General features: G+C 39.0%; 1 protein-coding gene across 1 annotated transcript; it reads right to left on the bottom strand.

Annotated features, from left to right (window-relative positions):
- On the bottom strand, positions 1-25981 carry atp6v1ba (ATPase, H+ transporting, lysosomal, V1 subunit B, member a). The gene is made up of 14 exons (XM_086092655.1): positions 25650-25981; positions 18049-18104; positions 16185-16283; positions 15255-15348; positions 14725-14802; positions 14118-14257; positions 10368-10469; positions 8488-8585; positions 8224-8347; positions 2896-3046; positions 2075-2157; positions 1865-1969; positions 1435-1564; positions 1-925 (listed from the first exon to the last, which is right to left on the bottom strand). Exons 1-14 carry the CDS (start codon positions 25756-25758, stop codon positions 783-785), a joined length of 1512 nt encoding a protein of 503 aa, XP_085948781.1. The 5' UTR covers positions 25759-25981; the 3' UTR covers positions 1-782.
- Between the last annotated feature and the right edge of the window lie 259 nt (positions 25982-26240).

Consider the following 26240-nt stretch of genomic DNA (forward strand, 5'->3'; position numbering starts at 1 on the left):
TAAATTGTACTCATAATTTAATTTATTTCACTTCACAAACTCAAGAAACAATTATGATTGCACAACAAATAATTAGTTTCTGCTGACTAATAGGAATGTTCAATAGACTTTTTTATAACAAACCAAACAACAAAGCACTAATAATGTAAACATCCATGATATAGTTCGTAAGGGAGCCCAAAAGAGTGAAGTACACAGCATGACCACCACTACATGAATATGGTTCACGCTGAGGGGCTTTAATGTTCAATTGATTGATGAATCAACGCTGAACGCAAGGATAACATTTCAGCTTGTACCACGCGCAGCACATTCTTCACTGAGAAATGCTTTCAGACGGTCGACAGTACGTCATTAAAATATATATATATATATTTATATATAATGAAAGAGAATCCAGCAGTAACGCGTGTAATATGGGCTTGACTACAAGTTTACAGATATGATCACATTCCTTTGCAATAAAGAGCAACACAACCACATACATACATCACATACGTTGGGACAGCGATACACTACAGTACACAGACAAAAAAAGTACTACTGTGATCTTGTGGTGCGGGGAAAAAAAAAAAAGAGTATGTTAGGTACATGGATATCGTGGGAGGTGACTTTGGGGAAAGGAAGTAAGCTTTGGGATCAGGGGTGCTCAACAACATTCATCTCCATGCCACAAGATAGAGGGCAGAGGGTGCTGGCGTCATAAAGGGGGGGGGGGGGGGGGATGCAGGTGACAATACGACCATGAGATGACCAAAAAGCACAAAATTCGTATTGGCGCCTCAGTGGCGAGCAGCAGACTCCCTGGGATAAAACTCGGCCAATGTGCTCTGAGGGATCCTCTTCAGCATCTCCTTGGGGAAGATTCGGAGCAGCTGCCAGCCGATGTCCAAGGTTTCGTACACCGTCCTGTTGTCGTATGGGCCTGAGTGGGACAGAGAAGGATTTAAAAACACACATTCAAACTATACAACTTTTTGTCCATCTGGCCTAAAGTACTCTAAAAAGATTTAAATAGGAGGGGGAAACGCACAGGCAAGCTGATGCGATGCCGTTTATGAATGTATTCATTATTTTTTAGCCTAACAGAGACCATATTTATCAGCATATTTTGAGGTGGACTAAAAATGGATGAAAAATATACTTTGTGCATGTGTTGGCTTTTTTTTTTTGCACATTCAAAAAGATAAATGACTGTTATGGTGATATTCATGTGAGACAAAAACATACTGGACGGGATAACTGCACTTATTGAGACACTGTACATGTGTCTTGCATTTTTGGGGGGCTTTTTGTGGGGGTCCTGCAGAAATTAGTTCACTGGGGGGACCTGCTTCAACAATCGAATATACACAATGCAATCAGGTGAAATACACTGACAGATTAAAGTCATAAACATTATGTTTTTGTCGACCTGTTTACAATCCCACTTACCTTGGGCAATAAAGTTCTTTTCAAATTTCTGCAGAAACTCAAGGTAGAGCAGATCATCAGAAGTGAGCGCTTCTTCTCCCACGACAGCCTTCATGGCCTGGACATCCTTGCCAATAGCATAGCAGGCATACTAAAAATGGGACAGTATATTAAAAGCAAATTAACAACTGAGAGGTGGTGGGCGGAGCTCTGAATATTGTTGTGAAAAAGAAAAAAATCATCAGTATGCCGTCAGTTCCTTCTTATGTTATCATTCGAGGCATTTTGACACGATTCATACATAGCTGTAAAGAAATAGAGCAATAGTTGTGAAAGTCAACGAAGGCTGAAATTAGAAGCGAAATGCACCCAAAAAAAAGAAAGGAAAAAAACGTTCTTATTTTCCTTAAGTTGCTGCACTTCCCCCGAAGAAATAGACTACATGTATTACCAGCTGGTTTGAGACATCAGCATGGTCCTTCCTGGTCATCCCCTCTCCAATGGCCGACTTCATCAGTCGGGACAAGGAGGGCAAAACATTGATGGGAGGATAAATCTGCAAGACAAGCATATTTGGAACATGAATAAAAACACTATTTTAATGATAGTTTTAAAAGACTGACATCAGATAACTTTTTTTTAGGGCCTCTGTCCTCCCTACCTGACGGTTGTGCAGCTGCCTGTCCACGTACACCTGACCCTCGGTAATGTATCCCGTCAGATCAGGAATTGGATGGGTGATGTCTTTCAGAAGGGGGAAAAAATTGTAACGTAAAAAAAACAAACAAAAAAAACACGTTTATGTTTGAACGATGGAAGAAATAGCCATGTTTACAATTTCAGTTCATAACGCAATTAAGACGTAAAAAAATGGTTATAAAATAATTTCGGGGCAAACATTTCAACCAAGCCCCAACATAGAAGCTAAAAATGCATAATTCATCTTTCTAGTGCCTATTTCTAGCACCTTCACTCAAAATCAAGCGCCTGAGAACTGCCAGGAAACCAGAAGCGTTCCGTAAAGGTTAACACACTCAGCCGCCTGTAATGCTGTAATGGGGAAATACTCTTCAACCAGGTATGAATGTGCACGACATACTGCAGTTGCTATGGTAACTTCAGGCATCGGACATTTTTTGTTAAGCCTGTTTCTATTGCTTACAATTCTTCCTGCAATGACAGATCAGTGTTTAATTCCCAAATGACATATGCTTTATAGACCAGCAAAGCTCTTGTAAAAAAAAAAAAAAAAAAAAAAATCTATGGGAAAAAAATGACCACAGACACTACAGAACTTATAAAAATGTATCCCAGAAGAGTGGAACCTGTAATAACTGTAAAGAGGGGGTGAGGCAGAGGAGGCACCTCCATATTATTGTCTTACAACTTCAGTCCAGTCGATGTAATGAACAGTAAGGAGTGTCCCAGAGTGGTTCACAATAAAGAATATTGTAAAAGCTTTTGCGCGACTGCAACCCTTACCGTCATTAGGCATTGTGAGAATGGGGATCTGGGTGATGGAGCCATTCCTGCCCTCGACTCTTCCGGCGCGTTCGTAGATGGTGGCCAAGTCGGTGTACATGTAACCGGGGAAGCCGCGACGTCCAGGCACCTCTTCTCTGGCAGCAGACACCTGAAGAGCGTGCGAGGGGGACACACAAAAACATTTGGCATTGGCACATTTGGCAACACGCCGATGGATTTTAGTCACAAGGACAGAAAAGCAAATTGAAACATAACAAAGGAAGTTCTCAAGATGACTCCTCGTGCCAGAAAGCAAGTTCAGGAATATCACGCAGGTTGCATTCAATTTAGAAAAGTGTGTCCTCTTTTAGATCTTTGGATAATTCTATTTTGGATCTAAAGACGTCTGATACAAAGACATCAGTCCAACAAATGTTACAAAGTGCTACACCTATCTCTGCGCCATACAAGCAATTGCGCGCAATTTTTTTTTTTGTATTAGCAGATGCTACCGTAATTAGCATATAGCTGAAATTAGTAAAAGATATGAGCATGAAAATGACGAGAAAAACATTCAAAATACAACCTATTATTACATTCATCCATCCATTTTCTACTGCTTATAAAGGGGTCAGGTCGTGGAGGCAGCAGCTTAAGGAGGGAAGCCCAGACTTCCCTCTCCCCAGCCACTTCGTCCAGCTCCTCTAACGGGATCCCAAGACGTTCCCAGGCCAGCCGAGAGACATAGTATCTCCAGCGTGTCCTGGGTCGTCCCCGGGGCCTCCTGCCGGTGGGACATGCCCGGGAAAACCTAACCAGGGAGGCGTCCAGGAGGCATCCGAACAAGGTGCCCGAGCCACCTCGGCTGGCTCCAGTCAACGTGGAGTACCTCCCGGATGACCGAGCTTCTTACCCTCTCTCTAAAGGGAGAGCTCGGACACCATGCGGAGGAAACTCATTTCAGACACTTGTATCCGGGATGTTGTTCTATAGGTGAGGGTAGGAACGTAGAACGGTCGGTAAATTGAGAGCTTCGCCTTCCTGCTCAGCTTCTTCACCACAACGGGCCGATATAGAGTCCGCATCACAGCAGACGGTGCATCGATCCACCTGTGGATCTCCCGCTCCATCCTGCCCTCACTCGTCAACAAGACCCGGAGATACTCGAACTCCTCCACTTGGGGCAGGATTTCATCCCCGATCCAGAGAGGGCACGCCACCTTTTACTGACCGAAGCCCATGATCTCGGAGAGGCGCTGATCTTCATCTTATCACCTCTTCACACTTGGCTGCGAAACGCTCCAGTGAGAGTTAGAGATCGCAACTTCAAGAAGCAAACAGCACCACATCATCTGCAAAAAGCAGAGCTGCATTGCTGAGGCCACCAAACCGCACCCCCTCAACGCTTTGGCTGCGCGTAGAAATTCTGTCCAAAAAGGTTATGAACAGAATCAAAGGACAACCTTGGCGGAATCAAACACTCACTGGGAACGAATCCCAACTAACTGCCGGCAATGCGGACCAAACTCTTAACAGTGGTCATAAAGGGACCGAACAGCCCGTATCAAAAGGGCTCGGTACCCGTACTCCCGAAACACCCCCCACAGGACTCCCGGAGGGACCCTCGAGGACCCTGCCGAGGGTGTAGAGCTGGTCCGCCGTTCCACGGTCAGGACGAAAACCACACTGCTCCTCCTGAATCCAAGATTTGACTTCCTGACAGACCCTCCTCTCCAGCACCCCTGAATAGACCTTACCCGGGAGGCTGAGGAGTGTGATCCCTCTATAGTTGGAACACACCCTCCGGTCCCCCTTCTTGGAAAGGGGGACCACCACCCCAGTCTGCCAATCCAGAGGCAATGTCCCCGATGTCGTAGAGGCATGTCAACCATGACTGCCGCACAAAATCCAGAGCCTTTAGGAACTCCGAGCGGATCTCATCTACCCCCCCGGGGCTTTGCCACCTCAGTGACTTCGACTCCAGAGATAGGAGAGCCCACCTCAGACTCTGCTTCCCCAAAGGAAGGTGTGTCGGTGGAATTGAGGAGGTCTTCCAAGTATTCTCCCCACCGATTCATAACGCCCCGAGCCGAGGTCAGTGGCGCCCCATCGCCACTATACACAGTGTTAATGGTGCACTGCTTTCCTCTCCTGAGACACCGGATGGTGGACCAGAATTTCCTCGAAGCCTATTACCGTAGTGCATTGAAAACATGTATATTCCCTAATTCACTCAGTTCACCGTTTTGTATGGTATCAGAAACATTTCTTTCTGTTGATTTGTCAACAGAGAATCATCAGTCCCTTGCGACTACAGGATTGTTATGGGGGGAAAAAATACGCAATACTCCAAGTTGTTTGATTCTTGTTGACAGATAACATAGCTTAAAACACCGTTAACGTGTTGCCTTCCCTTTCTTTGTTAAATTAATAGACAAGTTACACACTGTTGTGCTGGTGTGAGGCAGATAATACCTGTGTGGAATGACACATGATTTCAAGTGCGCCATATTTCCAATCTTTTAAAAAATGCTCATCTTAACTTGATGAGACGAGGACAGTCGATGGTTGACGGCAAATAAAAATAATATTTTTTTTTTTAAAACCATCGTGTGATATACATTAGTACAACTATGAATTCATGAAGTAGGAAAAAGGTCACACTAAGTATCGCTTTTTATTTCACCTTAACAGCTGAAGTCTACAAGGAAAACTACTGCTATATACTGCTTTCCCCGTTAAACCTCTTTTCTTTCCTTTTGCAAGTCAGATCCTTGCTACTCACCCTTTTGTATCCCCGTCGTAATCCTTTTATGTTGTGCAGTTTGCTTTTCAATACACTGGCAGCACAATTCCAGGTTTTAATGGCGCATTTGTGATTACCTCAACCTTGACCCGTGCGGTCTGGGCTCAGTTAAGAGTTGAATTGCTTGATGTGTCGCTCTGAACATACAAAGAGCCTTGAGGAAAATAACATAACATATTTCTATTCAGGCATGTAAAGGTTGAGCCTTCAATTGACAAGTATTTAGCCCTCATCCCCAACATCAACCTGTGACTCCAAGGATAAATGGCTTGGATTTATTTTTGCCTTTGCTCGGAATTCACTTGACTTTGGAACAAAACAAGTTTAAGTAATTTTTTTGGTCTTTTTTTTTCTCTCGAGGTCTTCAAACAGAATAGCAACATTTGCACCCCCCGAACCCTTTCCCCTAACCCCGTTATTTGACTCTTTAAAAAATTGCCATCACTTGACTCTGCAATAGTAAGTGTAGAGTAGACGACTTCCTGCTTTTATTTGAGATCATTTGGCTTAACTTCAGCCAGTCATTGGCTGCACATGATTTTCTACTTAAAAATGACACTTATTGTTTTTTTTTTTTAAATCAATTTCTTTCTGAATTCAAAACAATAGTTTCCATTTACTGTATTTGTATCCATCCATCCATTTTGTGTACTTCTTATCCTCATCAGGGTCACGGTGTGCTGGAGCATATTTGAATGTTTACTCATTTAACAAGCCACCATGATTAAATCGAGTGTGTTAAATCTTGTTGGGATGTTTTTTTAACAGTCTGGTGACAAAAAAAGAAGAAGTTTAAAAACAATGCAGATACCATTGTTGAGCTATGAACTTTTCAGCACACCCTCGTATATATGAAATGACTCACAATTGGCCTCTCATGGCTTTCATGCTTCCCCCCCCCCCTCAAAAATACATCATATTAAGTTATGAATTCAACCAAAATTTGTTCGCTGACGTTGTGATTTTACATTTACTTAAAATAACTTTTAATTCATTTTAACAAATTATAGCTGCACTTAAAAGGAGCGCACATCAGCCGAGATGGAGTTTTACAGGAGGAAATAATGTCTTTAAGCAATTCTAATTAATCCGAAACGTTCTTCCCTCAGATATGCCTTAATGCCACAATCTCGCTCAACGATACCTCATGTAAATTATTTATCATTTTAATTTCATATTACTTCTTGTTCTCTTCATCACTTATTGCGGCGGCCGCGTCTCAGGAGGTAAGGCAGGTTCGTTCCGTTACCGAAGGGTCAGCTGTTTGAATCCCGCTTTCTGCAAGTCATGTGCCGTTGTGCCCTTGGGTAAAAAACCACACGCCAAACACCAAATGTTTGGTAGTGGTCAGAGTGGCTGTAGGCGCACACTGGCAGCCACGCCTCTATGTCAGCCAGCCCAGGGCAGCTGTGGCTACATACGTAGTTTACTGCCACCAGAGTGTGAATGTGTGAGTAAGTGAATAAGTGCGAGAGAAAGCGTCATATGAATCTAATGCATTACTATAATCATTATCATCATTATTATTATTGTCACTCATACCAGGTTGGCAATAAAAATAAGATTCTACTGGATTCATTCTGCGTTAGTAGAAAAAATAAAAAAAATACTATTTTCCTTTTTCACAAAGGTTTTTAAGCAGTGCTTGACCAAACCATGATAGTGATGATTTGACATCCAAGTGAGTATGCAGTTTTTTAGAATTACAAGAAAAACACACTTACAAACTGTTATTGGAAGAGTATCGACATCGGCCGATACTGCGTATTGGAATCTGTACGGTCTGGGGGCCCAAAAATGCCAAATTGTGGCTTTTTTTTGTTTTTTGACTGACTGCACCACTTATGTTCACCCCTGTCAATAATGCCGGCATTTTTTCAAGCTTGTAAAAAGCAAAGGTCTGAGGGCACAATTGAATGGCAGCTGCTCAGCAATGGACAAGGAAGCTCTGTAGTGGGTTATAACAGTCCACTCAAAAGGAAAAAAAATAGACTGTCCATTCCCCTCCGTGGGTAGGACTGTCAATTCCTTCCGCACCAAAATCACTCACTATAAAGTGCCTGCAGAGTCAAATCATAGCTTTGCTTCTAAATATCGCTGGTGTGGCGCCAAAACTTTGTACCTCCAAAAGACCCCCAAAATTGCATGCACGTTCAACCATTAACATGGCACCCTTAAAGAGAGTAAGCCATATTCAACACATTTGTTTTGTAAATCATTTGTCAAAATTAAAACCCACACATGACCAATAGAATATTTTTTTTTCTTTTTTCTCTTTAAGAGTTTTTCTTACCATTTGAAGTCATGTCTTTGTTAACTTTGGCTGTCGCTTTAAGTTCGTGCGCGTACTTGCGCACGCACCATGAACGAGCCTGACATGCTGCAGTTACGCTTTGGGCCAGAGGTGACAGTCGCGAGTAAAAAATAAAAAAAAATACTAACTGCATTAAGATCCTTTAAAGAATGATTTAAGAATACAAATTCAGCAGTATACTGAAAATACATTGTTGGATACTAGCAAGCAGGCGGAGATGTGTTACCTCTCTTAGAGCCTCAGCATAGGAACTCATATCGGTGAGGATGACCAGGACGTGTTTCTCGCACTGGTAGGCCAGATATTCTGCAGTAGTCAACGCCAGGCGAGGCGTAATGATACGTTCAATTCTAAACGGCAACAGAAAGGGGGGAAATAGAAACTTGAAGAGCCATTATTGTGTTGTTTCATTGTAGAACACCGCTGATACTGTGCAGCTATAACACAAAAGCTAGTAAATGAAACCCAATTATGTCTGACTGAATCTTACGTGGGATCATTGGCCAGGTTCAAGAAAAGGCAAACATTATCCATCGAGCCATTTTCTTCAAAATCAGACTTGAAGAAACGAGCAGTTTCCATGTTGACCTGGGGGAGAAATGGATAAACATTATTCAATGACACACACACACACAAAACTGATATCGCTGCCGTTGGGTGGAATCTTTGTACCTCCTCCCATTATAGTCACTTTTCAGGAGATCCCAAAAATGACATGTAGTCATTAACATTGCATCGTCAAAGAGACCAAGCCATTTTCGACACTTTAGATTGGTCAATAATTTAAAAATAAATAAATAAATACATAAATAAATAACACCCACATGTGTGGACTGAACAATAGCATAGATTTGTTAAAACATTTTTTTTTACCAAATTGTGACATAGGAGATTCCGGCCCGATGCAAGCAAATACTGTATCTACTTTGTTTTACTTTGTATGCTAATTGTTTTGTTTTTTTGTTAAATTAATTTGTCCTTTTCATTCTTGTAGTAAATATGTGCACATTTTATTTTGTTTTTAACCAACAATATAACTTAAACATCCCCCATCCACCAAATCCTTTCGTCAGATAAGTTGAATAGCATAATACTTAAATATTTTGTTTTTACTACTATTTCCTTACTTTTGACTTCATGGAATTTTTTGTTCAAAAACAAAAAAAAAAGTCAAATGCAGGTATGATGAGGTGTGATTATACATTTCCATTAGGGGTGTAACAAAAATAAAAAAATACTTGAATTGGAAAATCCATTCATCCGTTTTCCGAACCGCTTATTCCTCACAAGGGTCGCGTTTTGATTTAGAATATGCAATAGCGTTGAATCAAATCGTTCAACTTTAAGATATATCGAGAGATATGTGTAGCATTTTCTTCTATTGGAGATATATTTATCCTTGAAGGCAATTCCACATTTACAGTTCTATCAAGTTCATTCATATGCACTGTATGTGTATTGACAACAAGAAACTCATTGCATTGTCAGTGAACTCTAAACTGACAAAAAATAAAATCCTTAATCCCTATTTGAGAAACAAACTGATTAACATTTAAAACTCAAGGAAAATGTTTGGTTGTTTTTTTTTGGGGGGGGGGGGTATTGCAGACAGTTATGGTTTAGAAAGTAACAGTAAACTGCTCATATAATGTCAACTAATGTCTCATAAACTGTACTGGATTTATTCAAGAATACCTTTATACACAAACAATCACATTATAAGGTGATTAAAGCTGCATTAAGCAAGTTTCAATGCTAAAGTTACAGATTTTTACACATCTATATGCCGAAGTGAAGCCCTGATGTTTAGAGCAAGCCTCGGGTGTTTACAACAACTGTGTCGATAAGCCTTTAAAGCTCTTCTAAAACGCTAAGAATGTGACGTCATGCTCCGGGTAGAGTTTCGAAAAAAATTTCCACTTCCGATATTGTTTTAATTTCTTTTTAAAACACGTAAAAAAAATACTTGTGACGTTACTCTCCTGGCGTAATCATCCCAACAGGATGTGACTTAGTGAAGTGGAGGTTGAAAGTATTCAGCAAGTGAAGCAAATTGGGAGTTTGGTAAAGGTCAAGCTGTCACAAAAGGGAAGGCAGGAGGGGCAGCTGAAGGGAAGAGAATTTGATACTGCCAGGATGACAGTGTTAAGGGTCTCTTGAATTAGTAACCTCTACACGGCAGGAGGATATGCTCAGAGGTGCAGAAGTAACAAGAACGACTTAAAGGTTAAATCACCTAATGAATAAAAGACTGAAAGCAGGGTGGGAGAAAGGAGGTTGGCTGTCATGCCAATGTTAAGAGGTGGATTAGCACCACAGATGTGCATGATAGAAAACATGTTGGCTGGATGCTTTCATTTTGCTGCTTACCCCCATGGCTGCAAACACAATGGCAAAGTTTTCCGAGCTGTAGTCCATCACATCCTTGGACTTCTGCACCAAGCCGGCTTGCCGACAGATCTGGGCTGCAATCTTAAGAGAGAAAGCAAAAAGTGTTTATAGTCTCACAAATAATAAAACACAATTACCTATAAAAACAAAACTTACAACTCGTGTACAAAAGCTCACAGGACTCTAATATGGTCATTATTTTATTCTGTTTTCTCTTCTGCCAGTTCAACACTAAGTTGTGTTGTTGTTTTTTAATCACATTACACAAAATATAATAATTATTCTCTACAAAACTATCAAAAGAAAACCATGATGTAATGATGTAAAACTAATTATACAAAGAATACATTTACGTGCTGGATTTCACAAATGATATTTCCAGGCATGTGAGAAACATTTGAGATTTTAAACTTTCACACTTTTCCAGACACAGACTTCTTGGTTATAGGAAAACAACCACAAAAAATATTGTGACATTTGAGTAAATATACATGCATCATTCTGATTCTTAAAATGCCATTATATTGCCAAATAATTGTAAACGTAGGACTGGGTAATAATTCTATATCAATGTGTACTGCGATAGACACGTGATTAATAATACAAAATGCATTTGATAAGACAGGAAAATCAGGGAGCAAACACAGCCACCGGCATTGTGCGTTTTGTATGCAGAATTTACATGATGGCGTTTGATTTGCGCCACAATTACAAGCACATAAGAGGACATTTAGAGCACAAAAGCATGTTTTGAGCGCACAAGAACCATTCTTGAGAGTCTAGTTCACGTGCTGCTCGCGGATAGAGAAACCGTCGAACCAAAGAAGTGAGCACATGCACGTATTTCGTGCATGTGGCGTACATGCACCAAATGAACGCGTGGCTTAACTTTGTTCAAGACTTCAAATAAATGACCAGTGTAACTCTTGCAATGAGATTATATTGTGCATACTAAACCATTTAAACATCTCTGGATGTATACATGGTGTAGAAGTAAAGGAGTGAATTGAATGGCATGAACCCACTTGCCTATATCAATGTTTAATATCATATGTTTTGCTGTCAAAATCGAAAGTTTTACTAAAACAATTTATTTTCCTATACGAATGAATGCCTGAGGGCTTGAGTAAGAAGATTTATGGGAATATAAACGCTATTCAGTACACAAGCAAATACCGTACCTTTTAATTTGACAATGTTAAATACCAACCACAGGTATGACGATAAAATCATGACATATATATATTTGGTATATTTATATGTGGCAGTTGACGCAAGCGCTTAGGATGGCAACGCTGTACTCTGTCGGTCTTGGTTGACCGGACAGTGGGATAAGACGGTCACACGAAGCATTGTAAACATCAAAAGTCCTCAGTTCATAGGAAGTGCCTCAGCCGTTTAATTTATTGTTTTCTTTGTGTTGATGATTGCATCGTTTCATCCTTTTCATCCGTAAGGTCATTTAAATCTTACCAATTATCTCTTTGTACTTCTTTTGCCTCGTCATTTTGTCCTCAATTCTTCAGTACCATCCAAGTAAAAGGTTGTTGTAAACACCAAATAAAGCACATGACTAAATCATTCATTACTTTTTTAAATTCACCCATTTTTGTTCTCAAAGTACTTCATGTTTACGTAATCAGAAAATCTGACTGTCAGGTTGCTGTGTGAACGGCTCAGGGTGATGTGCACTAATTTTTGACAGGAAGTAACGACGTGAGATTTTCGAAGGATGCACAGTACTACATTATTAGCTAATGAAGTAAACATTAAATTTTTCTGAGGCAATCAGAGTTGAGAACTCCCCCCAACAAATAATACTGTATATATTACTCACACAAACATTGGAGCTACATCTCCAAGTGGCTTAAAAAATTTAATAAAAAAAAAAAAAAACACAGCTCCATTAAAAAAAAAATATATATATATATTCATGATGTAAAATAGAGCTGCTGTAACAAGTCATGGAAACACGAATATTTCCCATACATTTACAGGCTGTAAATTTATCAAATCAAATTCCAAACTTGCATAGGAAGAATGTGTGTAATTGTCAGGTATGGTGTTTGAGACCACTGGAGTAGAAAGTCAAGAGTAAGCAGCCCGCCACTCCTTTGTAGGAGTGTTGCACGAGTGAAGAGGAATTTCATGCTTTTCACTTAATGTGTGTTGATCCGGCCCGACCCCTCTATGCACCCTGGGAGTAGGCACCTGGTCCATAGAGCAAACCCCCACATGAATGACCTATGTGACATGTACTTAATTAAATAACCAGCCAGGTTTTCACACCATCCAGATGGCACGACAAGTGGGTCATCATTAGGAGGGCTACACAAGCCATGTTTGTTTGACCAATTCTACTGTAGGACCCTTTTGATCAAGTAATTATAACGTGTGAATGAGATTAGGGATGACAGCCGCATTTGTGCCTATGTTACAGTAATAATCTAGGAAACTGATGCTATTGTGTTCTTTTTCTTTTCCATCCAATACTTCACTTTTCTATATCTTCAAATTTCACAGAATTAAGAACAAATACGTATCTGCATTGGAATGCAAGCAAGTACGGCTGCAGTGGCCACAAAAACAAAACTGTGTCATGCAAGCACAGTGTGCTTTGTCTACTTCATTGGTCCACCAGTCTAAATATTTAGTACAGTTCTGCACAGAGAGCCCGGACACATCTGTAGGCCTCTCTTTAAAAAGAATGAACACAATTGTAGGCCTATATGTCAAACCAAGTAATAGAAAATAAATCTATTACTCCGATAATTTGGGGGAAGACACAACACAAGAGAGGCACGGAGGAGCCAATCATGCCTTACACGCAAATGCTAGCCTGGCAAGCCACACCCAAGAAAGTTGGTCTGGTTACTCGGCCGTTGAACGCGAATCCAGACCGACCCAAAACAAGCAGTGCAATTAAATTTGTTTATTTGCTGTGACTTATTCCTCGTGAGCAATGCCACTCACATCATCACACGGATACCACGACGGCGACATAAGTCATTCGTTCCCGTCCCTTTACGAGTAGCCATGTTGAATTTACTCCATATCCTCCCACCTCTACCGTTTGCTCACGGACTTGCATATGAATATTATCTATTTCATATGTACGTCTGTGTGTTTACGGTTTGGTAAGGTTTGCCCTACCTCAGAAATGCGCTTGCGACAGTCTCAGATTGTGAGAATGCTTCTCAGACGAATATCTAAAAAAATTTCAAAGTTTGAAAAAAGGTGCTATATAATGTTTACATAGCCTAAATAAAATGGAAATAAAGTTGAGTAATTTCTCCAAGACCATTAAGCATGTAAGGGCGGAGATTATTAATAGTCTGGTCTATAATAATTACGCAATGGGGTTGATATACATCCCTATTGGAAATCAAGTGAAAATGACATTACAGTGCCTAAGGGCTCGGCTTCCGAACATCACATGATCAGACCCAGAGAACAGGTGAGCTGTGACTGGTCATTACCTGAGCCTTGAGGCACAGTGACTGTCATTTTCAGTTAACAGCAAGTGGCAAAATGACCACCACTTGGGATGGATAAAAATGGGTGGATTTTTCATCTTAATACATATTCCACAAGCACTATATTAATCAGAATGCTGTGTTTAGACTAGTGTGGGCACGTAGAACCTATTCTTGTAAAATAATATTTTTGACTTCACTTCCCCTTGAAGGGAAGAGTACCAACAGTCTACATGTGTGCATGTGGTCTCACTTCATTGTGGGGCAGCCCAGCAGCGGAGAAAATGGGGATCTTCTGCCCTCTGGCAATACTGTTCATGCCATCAATAGCAGAGATGCCAGTCTGGATCATTTCCTCTGGGTAGATGCGGCACTGAGGATTAATGGGCTGACCTGGACAGGGAACACACACCTTTGCTTTAAATTGCTATGTCACAGAAGCAAGGTTGGTCGCGTGGTAACATACAGTAAGGTACTGTGCAAAAGTCTTAAGAGAACAACTGATTTGTTGTTTTTGAAATGAAGACTATATACAAGTTAAATGTCACCCAGTGAACAATCTATTTCAGCCTTGGCCAAACTGTTAACAAAGTAAAAAAAAAAAAATAAAAAAAAAAAAGCAGCATTGTGGTGTCCAGTGTTCATTTCTCCATTTTTTTGTAAGTTACCAAAAACATGGGCGATACGTTTCACATGCTGAGGCACCCTCACTGCACTTTATAAATGTTTCTAATATAAAGATTCCAAAAATATGTTCAATACAATGTAACTGTGTGGAGTGGAGCTAGATGTGGTGCTGTCCATTTGATTGGTCAACAGAGGGTTGTTACCTAATAAATGAATAAATAAATAGTATGTACCCATGATGTCCAAATAGTCCTCAGCCAGAACAGTCGGTCCACGGTCGATAGGTTTGCCTGAGCCGTTGAACACCCGCCCTGAAAGAGAAGGGTTTCTCCGTTTAGCCAACAGGAAAATTGAGACTTCAGCTAATGCATTTTTTGGAATTTAAAGAATATTTTAATTTCATGTTAGGCACTAGAGTGGCTCTTTTGAGCCTACGAGTAACAAGCATAAAAACTTCATGGACATTATTAATGATACTTGAAAAACAAAAGTAGGCTTTTTTTCCTTCTTTTTTTTTACTGCAATACAAATGTGTTACCTTGTGAAGATGGTGAGATCATCACATTTATTGAGATAAGAGAATAATGGATAATTAGAGTAAAGAGCTTAAAGTTTGACTGTTATTTTGCAACAATTTTACAAGCAGATGTGAAATTCACAATTTATAAGAATAATATAAATTGCTATTAACAGCAATTTGTATGACAGACTAACTAAAATGACGGCTTGACTCATGGCTACATTATAACCATGTGTCTCATACCAAGCATATCCTCGGAAACTGGTGTACGCAGGATATCGCCAGTAAACTCGCAGGCTGTCTTCTTGGCATCAATGCCTGAAGTTCCCTCGAACACCTGAACAGAGAACATAAAACTTGATCAAGATAACTTGTCCAACATATGGTTGGGTTGGCATACAAAGTCTCCAAATAGGTACATATTAACTGAAGGCTCATAATGGGTTTTTTTGTGCTTGATTTCTTTCACATATCTTGCTCTTAGTCCTTTTTTTTTTTATGCCTCCTGAAGTAGATTAGAGAACATCTAAAAAGGAAATCGATATGTACAGTGGTGAAAACGTCATAGTTTTCACCAACTAAGCTATGTGAGAAATGTCCTTGGCGAAAAGCCTTTCTGATTAAAATAAGTGCCTTTTCACTAAATTATAAAAGTAATTTAGCGTTGGGGAAAAATTAGGAAACATTTTGCTTTTCAAAGTAAAGAATTAGCATTGATGATGCCACCACATGCAGTTCCAGGAGAATAAATTGGTTAACTAATACATAAAAAAAAAAAGTACATTGCTTAAAGTTGGCCGAATTAACTAAAATTCTAATTCAACGTAGCTGATGTCGCACAATTTGGATTTTGATCAACATATGAGGAAAAAAACAAATGTCTGTTAAGTTGACATCACTTTTGTTTAGCCATTGACTTAAGTTGAATACCAAACAATATAATATATAATATATATCATGATGACAAAGCTAGACCGTGTTGGAATCAACTGTGGTCGATCGGGGCAGATTAGGTTAAATTATTAAATGCAGCAATCAAACTATGACAGTAGCTCAAACAAACAATAATAAATGTAAATAAATTCAATGGGTTGAAGAAAAATCTAGCATGACCGATTCCAATCTTGCTACGCGTGGCCAGCCAGTCAGTTATTACGGATGGCTGTGTCTCACCTGAACAACTGCCTTGCTACCAATCACCTCCAGGACTTGACCACTCCTTTTTGTGCCATCAGGCAAGGTCAGATGAACAATTTCAGCATATCTGGGGAACTAGTTCAAACGGATAAAACACAGTTACCATATGAACAAATAGAATTTGTTCTAACCACTTTTAAACCAATCACACAGAAAAACACAGACTGTTAAATATGCTGACTACTGAATTTTTTTTATTTAAAATTTGAACATTTTAGAAATAAGTGGAAGTTTTACACTTAACATAGAATGTAAATGAATCAGTACTGTTGTCTAGTGATTCCCACTGAGCTGCGAACGTTGCAAATGTTGAATTCGCCAACTATGCTGTCTGTCATTTTGTGACTTTTTTTGCGGCATTTGAGACAATGTGCGAATTAACCTGAAATTTGAGCCAAATTGACCCACACAACGAATGAAAATTATTATTTTAATATTTTTTGTTTCCTTTTTATTAGAAGATGTAATTATTGGACATTCTTGTCCTGTCTAAGTTGTCGCTGTGCACGCAACACCGCCCTGTTTGTTTTGAATTTATTGCCTATTGTGCTATAAAAAAACCGCATATGGCGTTGTCAAGTATTGCCATAAATTAGTGTTCCTAACTTCCTACCTATCTCAAGTTTCATATTCTTCCTTCGAGCTAGAGCGAGAGAGAGAAAATACATTTATGCTGAAGTGATTGGCAAATACAGCCAACCCGTGTTTCTGTGTGCAACCGGTCCATTATTGTGGCAATGAATGAAAACTGTGACTGATTGTATCCAAAATGTATCGGTACACTCTACATGTGCAGACATGAGCTAATGATAGTCCGAAAATACTAGCGCGAAGCTCACACCAATTTCTTTATTCTTCACGTGATGTTGGCTCCCCCGCCTCAGACACAAAAAGTTACGTCATTTTAATTATGTCCAAAAAACACAACTGATAGCCACCAAAATGTACGAGTACATGTGCAGACGTATGCTATTCATAGCTTGAAAAAAGAACGAAACTCGCAATATTTTGGATAATAATATTTTTGTGAGAAGCGTTGCCAAATTCATATCCATATGCATAACAACGCTTTCGATGTTAATATAGTATCCAAAATATTGTTACTTTTGTTCAAATGTTTTCAGACTATGATGATCACGTCTACACGTCATCATACATTTTGCTGACAGTCTTTTTTTTTCTTTTCTTTTTTTACATGAAGTAATGTTTTGTGTCTATAAGGCGGGGGAGCAATGAAGAATAAAAAAAATATGACAGCGTACATTGGTATGTCATTTTGACAATCGGCTTAAACCTTTTTTTTCTGGGGGTCATTGATATTTTAATCTTTTAGCTTAGTGCCTGGGCCGCAGCATCTTGTTGCATTTTGGAGGAATTTTAATCGGCTTGCGCTGCCCGTTGTGGGCACATGCATGAGCACTTGTCAAACATGAAATACAACGTAGAAAATATGTTCAGCACATTTTCAAGCTAGATTTTGTTTTTTTTTGTTTTTCATATATGATTTCCATGTGTGTGCCACTCCAAGCAGAGCCACGCTCCTCCAAACTCTCCGCCGAGAACGGGACAAATTACGACGGTTTCACCAGCGATGGATTTGGGACAACAATGATGACTAATTTCGAAGACAAATGTGACACAAATGCAACATACGAACCCTGAAGAAACGTAACATTCGCAGCTCAGTGGGATAGGGGCTTTAATAGATTATTAATTCTCAACACAATAATACAGTATGAGCTATAAAAAGTAGAGAGATCTTTTGAGTTAGATAATTAATGAATTACATTTGAATCTTATCTGATTCAAAAAAACATAAGAACATTACTAGTTGCCTCACCTTGACATTATCCAGAATGACTAAGGGTCCATTCACTCCTGACACTGTAGAGTAAGCTGAAAGACAAAACAGTTTCAAAATAGAGTTCATTTTCTGATTTATCTCAAGAGGCTACGTGGCAGTCAAATAGAGGCTATATAATTTATACTGTATTCGAATTTTCTTTCGTGGTTGAAAGCTACCAATCAACATAGAAACAAGTGAGCTTCCTTGCAATAATTGCAGGGCACGGTCACGGTCACGAGTCGACCTTTAACATTGTACAAGATTCAAACCGCTTTTCTACACTGCATACTCCCGGTCCAAATGTCAAAGGCAGGCAAATGTCACAACAATAACAATGTATAAAATTCACTTGACCACAAAGGGCATTGACAATTACATTGACGCAAGACAAGCGCCTACCATCTTCATAAAAGATTGCTAAATAATGGAGTCATCAGTAAAGAAGGTTACAGAAAATCACTGGTAAATTATACAACCAACAGTATGAAGAAAACCTAACAGAAAAAGAATATAAATGGAAAAAAGGTTGACGTGCCCAACGAATATCCTTTAACCACAGCTTGATTTTCACTTTTTACATTTCATGGAGCAGAAGAAACAAAAGCTTCTGCACTGTCTGTAAGGTGAACATTTTCAGGTATTTTCTGCGTGTCACTGTTCTGCATACAGAAAATGCTAAGTTGTCTTATAGGCAACCGTAGTAGGAATCTGGCGGTCAGCCTCTTGTAAAGGTGAGACTGTAGACATGTCAATGTAATTAGTGATTACTAGACCTACGATCAAATGTACGTTGACGTGACGGAACATTTTTTGCATCTTATTGAAATCAATAGTGGGTTTTGAAATTGAATGAAAAGTCGCAAACGTTTAATGGTTTTACCTGTCGCAAGGAAAATTTGGCATGTTTACAATGTCTTGGCAAATGTTTACGACCTTGAACGAACCCTGATGAGAAGTCAACGGGTGAATCAGAAAAACCCTCCAGAGGGCAGGAGAGAAAGTATCACAATCTGCTGCTTGCAGGAAGACTTCATGAACAATTACAAACACCAGAAAATTCAAATCACTTTAAGGGAAAAAATGCATCTGCTCATAATCCAAAACATAGAAGCTCATATATTAAACACAGTGGACGTAATGTTAATGGCTTGGTCTTGCATGACTTCTTTTGGGATGTGCTCATTAATCTTCATTAATGCTATTTGATAGAAAGATGCAACTAAGCTTTTTTTTTGTTGCATGAAATCTTTATTATGCAGCACTATAAAGAACCAAAATACATTGAGTATGTAACCCCATAAAGAAACCGAATAACAGCGATTATTCGTGTTTTTAAAGGCCATGTAAACACGCACAAAAACCCAAATACGCTCTGATTTGGGTTTTTAAAAACCTGAACAGGACACACGGTTTACCCCTTTTGTAACCAGAATATTTGTTCATATAAACGCATTGGGAATACCTCGACTGAACGGGGCATTCGGTTTGCCGTCTGTGCATGCTCTATTCGGAAGGAATCTTCTTCTTCGAGTACAGGAACAACATGCGTGGCGCCATCCCACTCGCTGAACGAGCCTTACTCCCAATACATTCATTTCTACAACATTTTGACAAGTAGGATTCGGGTCATCTAATTTGTGGTACGCACCCCCCTTTTGTCTGGACCACTGGGCTGAGAGCAAGCTTTCTGGGGGGAGCCCTGATTAAGTGTTTAACCAACATGTGCATGTGATCTGATGTTGATGACAGTGACAGTATTCCACAGTCTATGTTGCACTTTGGTTGTGCCTTTGTTCGTGTGACAAAGAGCTCCCTGTCTAGTTGTATCTGACTTTTTTTTATGAATGTTTTTTTCTTAAATTATCAAACTATTCCTTCAATGAAATACAAGTGTTTAGGTCAAACCATTAAAAACACCTAGTTTATTGTAGTCTGCAAAAAATCTTAAATGGCTTCTTATCCTTGTGTGTGTGTGTGTGTGGGGGGGGGGGGGTCTGAGGTTGTTCAAGTGTTTTTAAGATTGATTTCTTTTGATTCCTTGCAGCATGGCTGGTGGCACTAAGCCCGTGTGCAAGAGTGCATAACTTTTGTATATATAGTTGCACTTTTCCCATCGTGATAAAAACATAACCAAGATACTTCACTGTAGGTCATTATGTGCCACTGCAGTAAAAAAAAAAAGGTGAAGGTAGCTTGCTTTCACGACATAACAATCGCCATTACTCAATCGACTATACGTTCATGAGTTGTGGAGTAGCAACAATTCCCATTAGGTTTGCAAAACTTTCTCCACCCCTCTTTTCTACTTCAGCTCAAGTGCAGCGGTCTCTTGGCTTGGCATGCAACCGCAGTGTGGGTCACCCTGCAGTCTGTTCAACTGCCAAGCCCTTTGTGAACAAAGATGTTAATTGGTCCTAATCTGCCACTAGAGGCTGTTTTGGTAGCCTGACCTCGCACCCTGAAGGACACCTTGGTGTGAAATACTGAAGAGGCCATTCAAGTGCCAGAGAAAGAGGCACATAGCATTCCAACACAATTCAATTTTCCAGCTAAAAAGGGGAATTGGGGGGTGGGGGGGAGAGGCAAGGAGGTTGGAGCAGGGATGGAGATGGGGGCACCACTGTTCTAACAATAAATGCGTGCAACAAAGCAGTGGCTGCTGTGATGTGCAGCTTCAAATTCACATCTTCGCCTCAACTACAAGGGATTCCCACAGCCCCGCTCAAAGTGGGAATGCTAATTACCTAAAAAACCCTGCACTCATCCACACCTTATCCCCCAACACACATGGCATTCAGTCCACATCCTCGGGACTCATTGCACATTGTCTGTTTCTAGCTTGACAAATACCGGTACGTAAATTTCATGGTTGATTGTCTTACATTATTAGGGGCCGAGCAGCGACAAGCAAATACGGCTAACGTGTTTAGGAGCAATAGTAACGGAAGTTTACAACATTTGAAGTCTCCGAGTGGGCATACCCAGTACGTATTTTTCCTGCGTGCTACAACCAACGTTGAAATGTTACATCCAATCACCAGCATCTTTATCAGATCTTGATTACTTGATTAAAATCGGATTGATTGAATCGCTATTGTTGAATTGCTCAGTTGGGAGAGCTGGCCAAAACAATATTTCACCACACACTTTCCCGAATTAGGATTGTCATCGGCGCATGATAAACTGACTAGATGTATTTATATCAAACTCAAAATGATGTAAACAAGATCAAATTTGAAATGCTCAAGTAGAAAACATCATTACTTGATTCCCGGGCTGTGCGGTCTTTTCCTGCAGGTCATTTCCTCTCTCTCCCGTTTACCATCAACTCCAACCCCAATTATTTTTTATTTATTGAAAATAAAGAGTAGAAGTAGTTTGACATGACCATACAAAGGGTCCATAGCGTTGCAAAAAAAAAAAAAGGCAAACACATGATGCACTGAAGTCGTATATATTAGATGGGGTTGATTAAGTTAGGAAAGTTAATGCCACATGCAGGATGGCAATTCTAAACACGCTGACGTTTTGTGCGATTTCAGAGTAAAACAAATCAAAATACTGTGCAGTATATTGCTTAAATTCTGAATGGTATGAATTCAGGTTACACTGCAATTATAATCCTGGAAACTCTTAATTTGATGCTTTAACTACAAACCCCCAGTTGAAAAATAGAACATTTACAATCACCATTGTCAAAAGGGACTTATAAAAATAAAAAAAACTATTGGGAAGTTGAGTAATGGAATAGGGGATTTCTTTAGACAAGAAGTAGACTGTTCATGTGGATTTCTTCCTCTTCTTGCTGACATAAATAAGACAGACAGATGCCTACAAAAGAGGCCTTTTTTCCCTGTTACTGAAAAGCAAGTTGCTTTAGGCTAATTAGAATAGAAATTAGGTAACTTTTATAGAATGACTTTGGTAGTGACAGATGAGGCTTTAAATTATCACAACGACATGATTACCACTAATTAAATCTTCACAAAAGCCGTACTGTGACTTGCTCTATGTCTTTTCATGGCACTTCATGTCAGAATGCACTACTAAAACAAAGGCCACCATTTCATGGACTAATAGCTTTTGTCCCGTTTGACACGAGAGAGACAAAGGCCTCCAGAAATAAAAGACGTAGTATGATGAAAAAAGTCAATTGTTTATTTTGTTGTTCCATTTCAGAATGGCTTTTAAACATTTGCATGTCTGAGAGCTCTGACAAGTCAAGAAAAATGTCACAAAAACATCTTTATATTGATCTTATGAACTGTTTGACGTGCACACATGTCAATAATAATAGCAGCACGTTGATCCACGTTGTATTTGTGTCTGACAGAAAAATTACCATTCCTGAGACCAAGATTAACATCGACCAAAATGATAAGAAAAGACAAAGTAAATGGACAAAGAAAGGATCTGCTATTCTGCTTATGATCCAAAACACACAAGGTCACCTGTGAAGCATGTTGGATGTAATGCCGTGGCTTTGTCGCGCATGGCTGCTTCTGGAACAGGCTTACTCGTCTTTACTGATGATGATGGTAGAAGCAGAATGAATTCTGAAATCTACAGAAAGTTTTCGTCTGGGATTTTATGGAACATTGCATGCAAATTTAGTCAAGAGAAAGCAGTGTCATGCAACAAGACACTGACCCAAAACATTGCCAACACAACAAAGGACTTCATCAGGGGGAAAACAAGGAACGCCTTCGACTGACCAAGTCATTCACCGGACCTTAACCCAATAGAGCATGCATTTTACCTTCACAAGAGGAGAATGAAAAGAGAAAACCCTAGAAACGAACAATAACTTAAATATGAATGAAAAATTCAACAGCCTGGTGAAGTGGCTTCAAACTAAATCTGCTCTGTCTAAATTGTTTAACATATCTGATGTGAATACATTGAATTAAAAGCTGAAATGCAGAATTTTCTCATATTAATCTTTTGATCCGAAACAAAAATGTCTCAAGAATATACTAAAAACAAATAAATTGGCCTTGTCCCAATAAAGGGAAATGTAATGTGTATACTAGGGCTGTTAGAAAAAAATCAATTATGCAATATATCGCGATATTACAGCGCACAATTCTTGAATCGATTTGAAATGCGGCCACATTTATTTTTAAACATGAATTTTTTTATGGGAATATTCAACAAAACGTTTTAGTTTTAGGCTTAGTATTCACACATTAAGTATGGAAGAATGTTATATTAATGGAACACTAAGCCTTAATATTTGATTTCAGTGCTGTTCAAACATGAGACAGACTGCAACCTGTTTGTTAAATGCAGTGGCTCAGTTATAAGCCTGAATTTTCAGATAAATAAATATGTTTTCATATAAATCTTTTTATAAGTTTACTGATTAGTATTTTCTAAATTTGAGAAAAAACAATCGCAATAATCTATTTATAGATTTGTATCGTGATTAATCGGTATCGAATCTAATTGTGACCTATGAATCGTGATACGAATCGAATCGCCAGGTACTAGGCAATTCACACCCCTAGTGTATATACGTGTGGTTTTTTTTTAACCAAATTGGCATAATGCAGATAATTGTGACAATTTGTATCACTACAATCACGAAACAAAGCTTTCAGATCATTTTATTTCTAAAATAGACCCAAAAAATAGATATAGTGCAGTAAATTAGAACAAGTCTCTTAGAACTGCGTAGCATCTCATCCCAGAGACAAGCTTTTAAATCAGCTCCGGTGAAAGGAGATACGACATTGACTACATAATGATATAGGTCCTGCGCTGTGTATTCCGGCAAAGTCAGCGATTTGATTAACTTGGTAAAAAACAGCAGGCGACAGAAGGTAAGGGTCTGTTTCCAAACTAGCCATCTCCAATTTATGTAAATATCGTGGTTGTCTGAACATTTTGCACAGAATTTATTTGAATAAATGAAACCTTTAAATAAATGTTTTTTGGGTTTATTACTTCAGTTACAATCATAATTGTCAAGACTGACTTTATTCTTTGGTCCCATCACCCAGGCCTAGTTGCCTAGTTGCTAGTTGACTGTGACCAAATCATGGGCTTCAGCAGTTTAGAAATATGCTTCACAGAAAAAGGTTTGCCAGAAAGGAAAAGAGGAAGAAGAAGAAGAAGAAATACAGCATTTCAGAAGTAGGGTGGTTAGGTATAAGTACAAGGGCTACATCACAAAATACCCTTGTCCTAGCAGTAAGATGGGCCAAGGTCCATTAAGTAATTTTCTTCTTGTTCTCGAATAGGCTTTTAGGCCATACTTGCTTCTCTGACAATTACATAAAGGTACATACACACAAAAACATGTTTTTGGTGTTCTGTTCAACAAGAAAAATCGATGTTAGGGAAGAGGTTAAAAAAAAAAATCTAACCCAATAACAGCCATATCAATCAATCATTTGAAGACTATATATATATATATAAATATATATATAAATATATATATATATATATATAAATATATATAAATATATATATATATATAAATATATATATATATATATAAATATATATAAATATATATATATATATAAATATATATATATATATATATATATATATATATATATATATATATATAAATATGCTTTCGCCCTGGCCCGTTATGCCAAATATATTGATTTATATATATATATATATATATATATATATATATAAATCAAGATTTGTCAATTTTCTATTTATTTTGTTTATAACAATCCACACCAAATAGTGCACATTAAGGAGTAGCCTACCGTAAGTTTCTAATTAGCTTTGCATTACTGTAGCAGCTGCCGCAAATGATTTCAACAGTCAGTCACGTGACCTTGCGCTCTGGACTCTCGTGATCGTGTCACATGACAAATCATAGTCATCATTCAGTCTTCACCAAGCTCCCGTAAAAAAAAATATATATATATATATATATATATATATTTATTTATACATGGGAAAGGCACCTTACAAGCAGCATTGTAACACCCTCATCAAAATTATTTCTAAAAATCTTCTTTAAGATGGCTTGACCGCAACACCGGAGGCTTACAACAATGACAGAAGCTTAACACTCGCAGGCCAAAGATTGTAGCACGTACATTAGTCCCGATATCAAATTAAAAATATTAACACTACATTAACAAATTCCAATACAGTTACTTGTGTGTCGCTGCGTGACGATGACATCTATCCAAAATACGTTAGCCACCCTGAGCAATAGCTTGCAAGGTAGCTTAGCCGATATGCTACTTGATAGGAATAACACGATTCCCAATTTTGTCAAAAAACAAACATACAGGCACGAAGCAAATGTACCCCAAACAGGAATGTATTATTTAGGCCTATGTTTCGTTGCCAGCAGCCTAATAGCTGTTATTTTTAATTCATTTAATCATCATTTCAAACTACACACGTAATGATGCAGCAGCAATATATCGTCATTAGTTTCGACGCATAAACCTTGTTGCAATCTACTCTTTACGTCAATATTGTCGCAAAATCGAGAGAGATTATCGTATACTCTCTTCTGTATACATGCATCTGCAAATGTAGCATGACATCTGTTAGCCTACAGCTACGATAGCAGCTAAGTAGCATCTTGAAATAGTCACTGTACGTACTTAGCCTTGGTTGAGAGATGTAATTTCTGGTCACAGCTTGAGTGTGCGTCCTCGCTGCTGCTGCTGCCAAGCCGTTGTTCATCGCCCTGTTTGCCACTAATGTTGCCATTGCTGGATAAATGTACGGCGAGTTGAGAAAGATACCGGTGAGCTTAAGCTAACTGGCGCTGCACAACACAGATGACAGCGGAGGGCTGGTCATATGACTGTCTCAGCGGATGACGGTGGCTGGGTTGAAACCCGAGTGAGCGGTCGGTCTCTGTTTATTCGCGTCACCGAGACTCAAAAAATAAAAATAACTCAGTGTGCGGTTTGTTTATAAGTGTGTTTGATAGTAAACGACCTAAATAAATCAGAGCATGCGCATTGAATTCGACAATTTCTGAAGAAAATGCCATGATCTTTTTCTTTTGACAATTGGTCAAATAAATCCCTGTCGCGTTATTAAAAAATGAATAAATAAAAATTCAAAAAAAGTATGACAGTGTTACAAATGCATGGTAAAAATTCAAACTCTCACTCCCTCACCCCCCCCCCCCCCCCCTCTCTCTCTCTCTCCCTCTCCCTCTCTGGTAACGATCCTCTTCATTG

This window comes from Leptonotus elevatus, chromosome 13, assembly GCF_054856555.1.
Source record: "Leptonotus elevatus isolate MCC_2025b chromosome 13, RoL_Lele_1.0, whole genome shotgun sequence".
NCBI lineage: Eukaryota > Metazoa > Chordata > Actinopteri > Syngnathiformes > Syngnathidae > Leptonotus > Leptonotus elevatus.